The sequence below is a fragment of the Andrographis paniculata genome, unplaced genomic scaffold (genome assembly GCF_009805555.1).
Source record: "Andrographis paniculata isolate CXL003 unplaced genomic scaffold, ASM980555v1 Contig9END, whole genome shotgun sequence".
Lineage (NCBI taxonomy): Eukaryota > Viridiplantae > Streptophyta > Magnoliopsida > Lamiales > Acanthaceae > Andrographis > Andrographis paniculata.
This window is the reverse complement of record NW_026137639.1, coordinates 186,183-198,462: the sequence shown is the minus strand read 5'-3', so window position 1 is coordinate 198,462 and position 12,280 is coordinate 186,183. Positions and strand designations below refer to the sequence as shown.

Genomic DNA, 12,280 nt, shown 5'->3' with positions numbered 1-12,280 from the left:
TTAGCGAAACATATGACTTCATATTGCAAGTACGCAAAAACCACACTGGAGTATGTCTTTAGTGCACGTATGTAACAATATAATCAGGGTACAACACCGAAAGTCAATGTATGATTGGAGTTACTTAAGTATTATATGTATAGTTGCAAGTATTCTTTAAGTGATTGATATCAATTAAGACACTTCATGAAAAGACTACCTCCATCAGTGAGAGTATATGCATGTATGTTTGAATAAATTTATTATTATTATTATTTATTTTTTTTATTTTAGGTATGTCATTATAATTAAAATTGCTAAATAGTAAAAGAATTTGATTGTATTATTTTTATTGGTTTTTTCAAAAAATTAAATTTATTTATATTATTTTCATGTTTTAAAATAAAAAATTAAAATATTAATAAATATGAAAAAGAGTTTCTAACAAAATTGTGTACATATCTACCTGTATATTTAGGGTGTGTTCGTTTATAATATTTTACAATTTTTTTACTATTCAAAAAAAAAATCCTTCAAAATGCAATATTTTTATTATTTAAATTTCAAACTAAAATCCAAACCCCCAACAAACTATATATATTTTTGTATGAAAAAAATTATTACAATGTAATAGCAAAAATAAAAGCACCTAACTAAATTATTATTTAAAATTTATTTAATGTTATTTTCTTGTAAATTTTATTTTCTATCAAATAAGATTTCTACATAGTAAATATTTAAAATATATAGAATACTAAAAATAAATTATATTACTAGTATTAATTAAAAAATTGTATCTTATACATAGGTTTTTGAATATTTGATATAATAATTTATATATATGCTTTGCAATATTTTCTTCATTTCGTCGGTGATTGAGAAAAATGACACAAATAAGAGGTATATAATTTTTTCTAAGGTATGAGAAATGTATAGTAGTTTCATGTCTTACCTTACAATAAAATTTGACTATAATTATTATTTTTATTTGAAAATATACAAATAAAAGTACGTAGAAAGTATATAGGGGTATATAGTTGAACAATTTAGATAGAGTGGGATGTTAGGTATAGCTAGATATGTGGTAAGTATATAAAAAAGGGTTAGAAGTATTTAAATATATTTTAAAATTATATCATATTTATATTATACTATTTAATGAAAAATTAAAAAATAGGAGTTGAAATTAAATTAATATTAAAAATAAGAGAGTGCAGATCAATTTTTTAGTAATAAGGACTCAATTTAAATTTAACATTATTGACAAGTAGTACCGCCCAATTCTCCCTTATAAATTTAGCCCCAAAACGGCTGTACGGCATTTCTATGAATATTGTTGTAATTTTGTCTTTGAATTTTTACCCTATTTCAGCCGGGTTTTCTTCCTCTAGGAATTTGGGCATGTTTATATATAAATACAACTTTGATTTTTGTATTGAAAAATTGAAACTTTTTTTTTAAAAAATAAAAATCAATCTTAAATTTTGAATTTATAAAAACAAAAAAAAAAAGAAAAAGAAAATCAATTCAAAAAGTTCGAAATTTGAATTATAATTTCCAACTAAATCAAAATTCTAAAATTCAAAATCTGAATTATAAAGTTCAAACAAAATTGAAAATTACGAAAATACATAATATAATTAAAATTCTAATTTTTTTATAATTTTATATCTTTTTACAGTTTTATTAAAAATATTACATATAATTTACATCAAATTTTCAATTTTGATTTGATTTAGATCAAATATTTGATTTAGAATAGCTTATTCACCCATAAGTTCCAAAATAAGAATTTTGAAATATAAGTTGGTATGTTTGTTTGGGAGTTTGAATTTTGAATTGAAATTTAAGTGATAAAAATTTAGAATTAAAGAATTATACTTATATAAATGGGTATCGAGGATGAGATATTTTGATTACAAAGTTAATTTTTAATATAATATAAAAAAATAATTATTTAATTTGATATTTTTTATAAAATTAAAAAAAAAATAAATAAAAACTAATAAAAAAGAAAATTTTGGAAAAATCTTCCAAACATACAGAGTAAATTTATATGATAATAAAGTAGCAAGCATCAACGCTAAAATGGCTTTCGAAAGCCAAACAAACAGAGTCGCAGCCTTCACCCTTAGCCTAGTGTTTTTATAGTATTTGATTTTTGATTATTTATAAAGGATATTTATTCAGAACACCATTGGACGCAAGCCACGCGGCGACACGTAATGGCACTGTCGTGTAAAGAATTCACTGGTAAACGAAACATGGATAGGAGCGACCGTGTTTGATTTGTATTTTAGATTAAAATTTTAGGCAGATTGATTCCATTCGTATTATTTATTTTTTTTATAAAAGATTATAACATAATATAATTTAAATACAAAAAATAAATTTAAAAATTATATAGTAATATTATTTAATATAATATTTCTTTTAAAAAATACTATTATAGTAAATAGTGTAGATTTTTTAAAAATAAAATTAAAATGTGAGCTATAATTATTAAATTTGATATCACATAAAAAAAATAAAAATAAAAATTATGAAAAAATGAAAAACACATCATTAGATTTTTGCAAAATTGTAAATATCGCCTATCAATTATCACACCTACAGAATGTGATAGTAATGTCCTTGTAAATTCCATAAGAAATGGTTTAATGGTAGCATGAAACCTTTAAGATTATAAATTCAATTTTTTTTTAAGTCTTTCAAAATAATCTAAAGATGTGAGGTCAAACTAAAAAACTATACATTCAAACTTCTGACACCTTTAGATATTAGCTGACGTAATTAGATGTAACTAGCCTAAATTATAAGCTATTAAATTCAACATAAATTTAAATTAAACATACTTGAAAGAACAAAGCTTAAATATAATTTTTTTTTATGAAAACTATTTTTTAAAAAATTTGTTTTATATTCAAAATATTACTTATATTTATGTTATGTATTTCTAAATTTTCAATTAAATAACTATTGGATGTACTATTTTATATTTATTGTCACAATTATAAATATCCTTTTACTATTTATTTTGTAATCCAAATCAAAAATATATCCTCTATAATAAAAATAATTATATATTAACACTAAAATACTCTTTAATTATTTTTATATAAGTTACAAATATATTATCATTATAAAAACTCAAAAAAAATAAGATATATAATTATATATATATATATATATATAAAAGAAACAAGTGCCAGGGATGGTATCTGACTAAGACTACAAATTAGACATGAGAAGCATGCATTGCTTTTTTAATTTGCTAGGGGACGTAAAGAACAAAACCTGCCCGTCATCACCACCACAATCAAACAAAAATCCTAAAAGCCAAACACAAATTCAATGATGAGGCAAAACATGCATGCATATGGATGCTATATATAGATATAGATATAGATATATATATATATATATATAGTCAGTCCAAATAATAGGGCAAAATGGATGATTATGCAGTGTAAGTGTTGGCATTAAGGTGCAAGACTTACAACAGTTTCAAGACCAAGAGATCACAAATGGGCTTCCTCTCCATGGCTCAAGCAAGAACCTAACAAATATATGTACACCACCACCACCACCACCATCATTCTCCAGTTAATTAGTCAAGGATGATCAGTATCAAAACTGCTGCCAAACCTCCTATTGTCCTAATTCCGGGCGGGGGCGAAGAGGTCTCGTCAGCAATCTCACAAAGTAATTACGAGTCTCGGGCAAGATCCGCCCAATCAGCTCAGAATACCTACATCGAACATTGATTTTCCCAAGAGATCAGTCACCAATACCAAACATTCATAAGGAGAAACCAAAAGGTTATCTAAGATACCATGGCATGATGCATAATTTCTCAAACTTATCGAGGATGAATAGAATGCAAGCATTTCTCAAAGAGGATGCATTGAATGCCTCCGAAAGCTCGAACATTAGAGAGACGTTTGCCACTGATATGTCCTTCAGAAAGTACACAGCAATCAATTATCAGAAACAGCACAACACATAGTGTCCAATGAGTAAACGAGAAATTCTTTATTAGGTGAATCAACCTGTGCGATGGCATATTCACACAGCCGTTTTAGGCCCTCCAATAGATACTGATCAGCTGCCCTCAAAAGATCCTGAGCAATATCTAGATTGACTTCTACGGATCCAGTGTATATGTATCTACACGGAAGGAGTAAAACATAATTACAAAAAATAAAGAAAGCACATATCAACTTTGATGGATCTTGCATTATAATAAGCAATGAGTAGAGAAGGGATACCATCCTACTTACCTCATCATCAACTCAAAAACATCCCATTTAATATTTGGAATTTCTATGTCTTTGGCATCTCGTTCCTGCAGGCAAGGTAATACTTAGAATTTCTATTCCTAAGCCAAGGAATAACCCCATGAGTATTATACAGAATGCACAACACATGCAAACTTAAGGTATGCTGTGTAGTGTATCAATGAATGCTTACCCGGTAGCCACCATCAAACATAGCCCGGAATGCATCAGAAGAAGCAAGAAGACAAATTCGATGAGCATAGAACCGTTTACCTGATGATGACAAATAACACAATTAATCAGAACACATGTGGGGTTTGCAAGGATCAAAGGCACTTGGAACATAGTTCAACCTTCAACTAAGAATGTGACATCGGACAATGTAGGATTATTTACATATTGCTCGCCCAAATAGACCTGCAGCAAAATAGCAACAGTAACATGTCACCAGCAAAATACCAGCACATTAGACATATTCAAACCCAAAACAAGCAACAGTCAAAAAAAAAAAAAAAAAAAACTAACAAAGAAAAACGTGCCTAAGCAATATAGAAAACATCATTGATCAATCAAACTAATTAAGTGTGTTGACTACAGAACAAAGCAAAGGCAGACTAGTTTCGCTACATATGCTTCCAAAGTTGGATGAGATCATCAGATATTAAACCATTTTGCTGCAGCATGTGACTTGTGATATAAATGTCATAAAACTCAGTTTAAACCGCTCATTTTTACATGTGAACGAATAGCAATAGCCTATCAAAGTCCCTACCATTTTGAAATAATCAAGTGAGAACCGGAAGATGGATTACCAATTCAAATCTATATATAAAAGAAATTTTTTTCAAAATGACCAAGAAAAAAATTTCAAATTTCTTTTCATGCTGTCACACAGTTCTAGATCAAGCATAATAAAGAAACATTGAAAAAGAATAGAGAGAATATTTATGACAGAAAATTAAATTGTTAACTGGCTGAATAATAATTTGTAAAACACACAAAGACAACAAGGGAAAATGGATTAGAATTATTAACATGATAGAATCCCGATATCATCCAGTTCAATGAAATTTCAGGTGCACATTTGCTAAAATATAGAAAAGTTACACTAGATGTTGCAAACTTGCAATATAGTAAGTCCATAAAATTCTCTCACTAACTGCTTCAATAAAACAATCTAATTCTGAAAATTGCTACCTGAGGTACAGGGGAAGGAGGAGCAGCATCCACAGGAGAAAGTGAGCTTGTTCTGTTAGCTAGCCTGCATAAAGCCAAAGAACTATCCTTTTTGTGCTTTAAGTTGCTGGATTCCAGGAGCTCCAAAAGTAACGTCAGTCCTACATTGAATAAAAGGGGCATTACAAAGGAAAATTATACCAGATAATGCATAACACACAGCAGAGCCTAGTTGACTGATTAGCTTCATAAACTAAGTAGGCAAACATCTTACCATTACTATCAATGAAAATGTTTTTTTGGTCCTCTGGGGAACAAAGATGTGCCAGGGCAAGAGCCACAAGCCCTTGAACATCTCTTTCTCCAACCCGCATCATGTACAATAAATGGCTCAATACCTGCTAGATGAAATCATAACAACTCAAAGATCGGTTAAAACTAACTCTACAAACTTCACAAACAACATAGGCATTGCATCTCCAAGTTCACAGAGCAAAATTCATACTAATTAATTTTTGTTACAAACACTAATTCAGAATGATTCTGCTTACCCGTCCATGAATCTTTTCTTCCAATCTTTTCAGTGTCTTAACCACACAATCCCTGGTTGGCTGCAAAAAGGAAATGGATAATCGGTTATGCTAACTAAAAGGGAGTACAGATAAACACACCCCCAAACAGAGTTCGGACAGAGATAGTACTTGAACAATGAATTCACCATCCTGAAGTTTCTGAACACCCCCAACCCTAATAAGGTCAGCAACATTATCCTAAAAAAAAAAAATCAAACAAGATAAGAATAAAACTCAACCAAGAAAGTAAGAAACACAATCATACCTCTACATGAAAACAGAGTAATCTATTCCTTTGTGAAGCTTAATTAACATAATTACAATGTACACTTAAAAAAAGAAGATACAATGTACACTTATGTAAAAACCCGTAATCTAATTTGCACTGGGCCCAGCTAAATAATCATCACTAACTAATATATACAGGGAGAAATGACCGAGTCAAAAATGAACTCCAAAGGGAGTGCAAGTACCAAGACATGCAACACAGGAATCAAACTCGACAGAAGTAGAAATATCAAAGATATAGAGTCCATGTGATGTGTGTCCATTACAAATAATCATCTTCATCACACGGTTTTGAAAAAAAAAAAAACAATGATTGCGGAAGAATAGAACACAACAATTTAAGGCACGTGTTAATTTGCTAATAAAGATCAAATTAAATTCAATCCAAGAAATATGTAGCACAGAATGCTACGAAAAATAGTGTAAAATTAGCAATATCAACTTCAATATGTGTGACATAGGGTTTGAGACAAAACATTTGGAGCACAATTTGTCATTCGACGTCTCTTCCTTTGCCCGCCTCTGAAGCTGCTGCCATCAACTGTTCCTGCATGTGGTGTTACACGCATTTGGTGCACTTTTTGTATGGTCACCATCTCACCTCGTCTCTGTCACCCTCCGCTCCATATCCGCCGCCTTTGACTTAGACGCTGGTGCTCCCTCTAGTGCTAAAGGTTTAAGGATGTAGTGTAGGTGAACTATGTTTTTGGATGGGTGGTTCCAGACAGGAGAAAGTAGGTTGCGGGGTGCAATTTTTTAGTTGTTTTTTGGTGTCTATATAATGGGGATAAGATTCCAAAGATATAAGTAAAAAGAAATTCTACTAGAAGGTGTACCAATTATTCCTCGAATTAACTTAAATTAATACATAAATGCATATTATATAAATTTCAAATATGTCCTTCACGTCCAAGGCGTGGCCTTGACAATAAAGAGATGGACTTGAACACAAGATTTTCCGCACCGATACCATGTAAATAGAATAATCTATTCCTTTGTGAAACTTAATTGCCATAATAACCCTAATCTAAATTGGACTTGGGCCCACACAACATAATCATCACTAACTAATATATCATGATATATCTAACAAAATATATAACATAACAATAAAAATAACTAAACAATGTTATAGCACCAAGGTAATGTTTGTAATACCTCATTATCTGCAAGCCCATAAAGAGCAAATGCAGCGTTGTGTTGCAAAGAACCATTCTTAGAATCAAGAAGCTTTAGTAATGGTACTATTCCTCCACTATGGGCAATACCAGCTTGATTATGAGTATCCTGCAGAGCATAAAACTAGTTAAATGTCTAATATATAAAATAAAGATTACTTCTTCACATGCTGATAAGTGCTACCATTTTTACCTGTGCCAACCTTCCCAGGGCAAAAGCTGACATTTCTCTCAATTGAGAATCGTGTGACTGGAGCATTTCTATTAGAGGAGGTACAGCGCCCCTTTGAACAATATGCACCTGCAAATGGATGGCACACAGTATTGTCAGAATTGATAAGTTTGAAGAATCAAAGAAATCAATCTTATATAATTACTGATGCAAATTTCAGGTTCAGCAGAATATTGACTCAACCTTACAGTCTGAATCTGTTGCAGCAAATTGTCCAAGAAGAAGAGCAGCTTCCCTTTGGCTCTCTGAACAGCATGAACTGTGTTTCATAAACATCATGTTAGACTTATTCATGAAATTATCCGGTATTCCAAAAATAAAGTTTCTAAAATCCAGATGAAAAGGGGAAGGCAGATCGCAAAGTAATGAGAAACTTAACAGGTACAGGCAACAGAGGTTTTTAGAAACAAATAATAAAGTCATGTAAAATAGAATGATAAAAAATGATGGTGTATTATAATGTGCTTTTTGTTTAAGCTATCAGGTGAATCCAAACAGTTTTGCTTCATAAACAGACCCTCAATGGCTAAGTTATATCACATCTCCTTCCAATAAAATAAATATGTTGGAAAAAATGAAATATTAATATTGCATTATCACACTTCTTCCTATCAGATTAAACTATAAAACTAAGCGGTGTGTTAACATGTTAACAAAGTGAGGCCTCATATTCATATCCCGCCTTCACCCACTAATAAAAATGTCATGGCATTCACATGCTAAGCACGTGGAGAAGTAATTCCACACACACATGAGGGGGCATGTTGGAGAAAAGAAGCATTAACAATAATATTTAAAATAAGAACAAGTGAGCTGATCATTTAAAATGCAATAATATTTCTAATCCAACCTTAATCAATAGCCAAACTATTCAAACTGCAGATCGCATATCTATCAAGGAACTGAATCTTCTAATTTCAGAACATTAGATTATACAAATGTGTAAGCTGCCATATGTGTTAGTGTATATATTAGGTGATAACCAATTATATCTATTAATAATTTCCCTTGTGTAAATAAGAACATACTCAAGGGTAGAATAAGACGCTATATTGTATAAAAAACACACTCAAAAAATTGGGTTTGTGAAAAGAAAAAACCTCATTGTGAACAAAAGTAGGGAACTTAACAGATGATCTGAAGGCAACATAACCACCAAGAGACCAATTGCCTATCTGGCTATCTAAGACCCATCACTATGCTGTGTGTGACTTCAATATGAGGGAGACAATTATGTCCCATATAATGATCATTTAAAGCAATCATGGTTGAAGGATGCTGCAACAGGGTTCCTTTTTAAATTAGGAGTGGAATCATTTTTTTGACTGATAACTGAATGCTTAACAACCGCTATCTAGAGAAGAAACTAGAACACCTAAGTCTAGCAAGTGTGTGATAAGACAACCAAGAAAATCTTCCTGCTGCAACATGTTCTATCCAATTCAAGGACTAACACATTAGAATATGTTATTGTTGTCAATACATGAGAGCAAAGATAAAAAGGAGGTTCATCTCTACGAAAGTATGTAAAGATTGGTGGACACTATGGATAACAGATTCACAAAACATCCATATAGAGTTCAATTTAATTGCATACAGAGCAAGTTGAACAAGACTAGCATCTTTGCAAGTGCTTGGCACAGAGAGTGGCACATGAATAATACTCTGTATTAGATAGTATATTCTTGTAGTCTTCTTGCTACTATTAAGCATGAATCAACTAGAATTATTTGCTTTTTAGTAAGCTCATAAAGAAAAGGTAGATATTAGTTTGTTCCAATAGCAAACGCATAAACAGAAGCTCGAGCTGGCAACCAGGAGCCTCAACTATAAAGAAAAACAGACATTTAAAAAATAATAACCCAATAAAATAAAAAAATTACAACATAAATACTGCATATGGTGCGATTGCTTGGGTGTGTTCAACTGTTAGCTTCCTTAATCCTATGCTCACACCAGTGAAACTAAAATCACATATATAATAACTTGTTTCAGCGAGTTGGTAAAATTATTTTGAATTAGAAATATCTCACAATTTGAAGGTTTAATAATGTCTTGTCCTACAAATGAGAAACTAGAGGAAATCCATGACTTAAGTTATAAAAGCCTCTGTAATCAGAGTGAAACAATGAAAGGAAATCAATATGGCTAGAACAAGGATAGAAAACACCACAGCCTTCTCATGGACATGCTATGAGATTATATGTCAATTCCAAGATCAATATTTAGAGAGCAATAACGCAACAAAGGGTTACCAAGTTGACCAAATCTTTGTAATACAGTAGTTATTTTCTCTCTAAATACAGAATGATGTTTTAACAGAAGGCAACATGTAGATTATGCAGATTATAGGTAGTAGCAGCCACCAAATTCCATACAAAAGTTAAATCTCATCCAACATGAGCCAGTAGAAGAATAATAGTTCATATTTCACCATATCTATATATTGGTGTTTAGTGACAAGAGACCACCATCCTGGTTAAAAAATTTCAACCAAGGATATGCACATAAACATACCTCAGTAATCCAATGACAGGCTGCAAGGCTCCAGCAGCAAGGACTTCCTTCTTGATATTCGGAGATGAGTGAACCAGATTTCCAATTACGCCAACCTGAAGGTTAGGGTTTAAAAAAATAAAATATAACATTATGCTAAGTCGAATTGGCAACACATAAAAAGCTACAGGGTAGTTGAGAAAATAAAAGCAATTAATTGCAAACCGCTTCATAGCGTATGGCAGCATCGTCAGAGCGCAGCATTAAAATAAGAGTTGGTAGAGCATTCCATTCCACAATCTAAACGCTGAAAAAAATCAGAAAAGATAATGGAGAAAAATATGCTTTTCAAGTTGCAGAAAGTTGATGGTAACCTGGTTTTTGTTATCATCATTTTTAAAAGCAAGGGTTCGAAGGGCACCAGCTGCTGCTCTCTGCACCTTGGGGTCAGAAAAGTCAAGCAATTCAACAAGTGGAGGAATGCCACCTTCAATCCTGGAAGAGCAAAAGATTGTTGAGGCCAAGCACAAGATACAAAACAAATTAGTAGTAGTACAACAGTGCCAACCTAACTAGAGTTTTAATGCTGCTATTTTCATGAGCAAGATTTGTTATTGCATCAGCTGCTCTCCTAATGACGCCATTTACAGCTCGAGAATTTGTACCATCTCTATGCCTTTTTAACAAATTCACAAGATGAGGCAGAGCTCCTGCATCAACAATGAGCTGTTGATGTTCTGGCTGTCAAACAAGTGAATAGTACAAGGTCAGTTTGTTGCACAGATTAGATCTAAATAAAATTTTACATCATTTTCTCAACAAAGTATTATGCATGGATTGTTTGCCAAGATGGACAATTATTATTCAAAAGTTGTCACATTATACCAAAGACTTGCCCCGGTGTTGAAATAAAGAACAAATGATAAATAATAAGAAGACTTGTGAATTATTTTTTTTCCTCTGTTTTTTCCCAAAGAATCAAACAACCATGAAATTGATTGATTTAATCATTAACCAAACACTTATTCAGACATACCATCCACAAGTGATTTCATAAGCAGAGCCTACAGTATGAAGTATGCATTTAAAAGAACATGATAGTTTGCCAAAATGAAAATTATAATTGTTTGTTGTGAATAGACATTGGATACTAGGCATGTAGATAAAAATAAGCCAAAATAATGCTATGATAATTATAATTCTAAACTATTTATACAGAGCTTCTTCAAACATTATGTCAGTTCGCCTGATAAGAGCAGAACCAGATAATTGAGTAATCGTAAAAGCACACACGCGTAATATCAGATAGATCACTTTTCAGTAGAGATAATACTTTAATGGCAAGAAGTCCGAGAGTGAAAGCACTGCCTTTCTCCACTTCATGCTCGTACGGCCTTGGACCGGTTTCACCTTCTCTTGCTGGGAGCGAAGGCTGAAGATGCTTGACTAGCACAGGAACCGCCCCACAATCCACCAAAACATTCACGATGTCCTCTGCAACCACGAGCGCATAATATCTATTAATATCGCAACCCAAGTCAGAACGCACACTAAAAGGACTCATCAGGACACACAAAATCAAGTTAATCAGAATTTTGAACAATCTACACCACACGCGCAACAACTCATCAGATCCAAAACCTAAACTCAAAATCCAGCACAATCACGCTCGCGAAAACAGTTCTCGACTCTTAAAACAACGAATTATCAGTTTTGGTTAATTTAATTCCTTTATTTTCCGATTTTTTAGTACCGTTCTTCGAAAGCTCTGACAGGACATGTATAGCGCGCTTAGCTGAAGCACGATCTTTCTCCGAGAAAGAGAAGGTCGCTTCTAGGATCTCGACTTGCGCCCGGACTTCGCGCACGAGATCTTGCTGAATATCGGAAGGCGATTCCACGGAGAACTCATCGTCGAGTTTCCTCTTCAAACTCCTCCTCGAAGACGTCGAAGATGACAGCGATTGCTCGCGGTGGCGCCGCCCTGAGCTCTGGCCGTGGTTGTCCATGGAGATGAGAGAGATGCTCTGGGAGAGAGAGAGGAGAGAGAATGGTAATGAATATAGTCTGTGCCAAGCC

General features: G+C 32.4%; 1 protein-coding gene across 1 annotated transcript; it reads right to left on the bottom strand.

Moving 5' to 3' along the window:
• Positions 1-3,263: 3,263 nt before the first annotated feature.
• LOC127244221 (ARM REPEAT PROTEIN INTERACTING WITH ABF2) lies at positions 3,264-12,280 on the bottom strand. Its single transcript, XM_051264658.1, has 19 exons — positions 11,955-12,280; positions 11,535-11,695; positions 10,770-10,942; positions 10,576-10,696; positions 10,427-10,501; positions 10,223-10,317; positions 7,889-7,964; positions 7,667-7,774; positions 7,454-7,582; positions 6,137-6,205; positions 5,987-6,046; positions 5,710-5,833; positions 5,457-5,596; positions 4,613-4,676; positions 4,453-4,532; positions 4,263-4,327; positions 4,032-4,149; positions 3,815-3,939; positions 3,264-3,730 (listed from the first exon to the last, which is right to left on the bottom strand). Exons 1-19 carry the CDS (start codon positions 12,208-12,210, stop codon positions 3,631-3,633), a joined length of 2,139 nt encoding a protein of 712 aa, XP_051120615.1. The 5' UTR covers positions 12,211-12,280; the 3' UTR covers positions 3,264-3,630.

What these genes read in the sequence shown, in the direction of transcription:
- LOC127244221 (XM_051264658.1), bottom strand. Translation starts at nt 12,210, where the DNA reads ATGGACAACCACGGCCAGAGCTCAGGGCGGCGCCACCGCGAGCAATCG. An exon ending in ATGATGATAACAAAAACCAG is followed by an intron (nt 10,502 to 10,575) that starts GTTACCATCAAC and finishes TTCAGCGTTTAG; the next exon opens with ATTGTGGAATGGAATGCTCT. An exon ending in ATGGTGAATTCATTGTTCAA is followed by an intron (nt 6,047 to 6,136) that starts GTACTATCTCTG and finishes TCCTTTTTGCAG; the next exon opens with CCAACCAGGGATTGTGTGGT.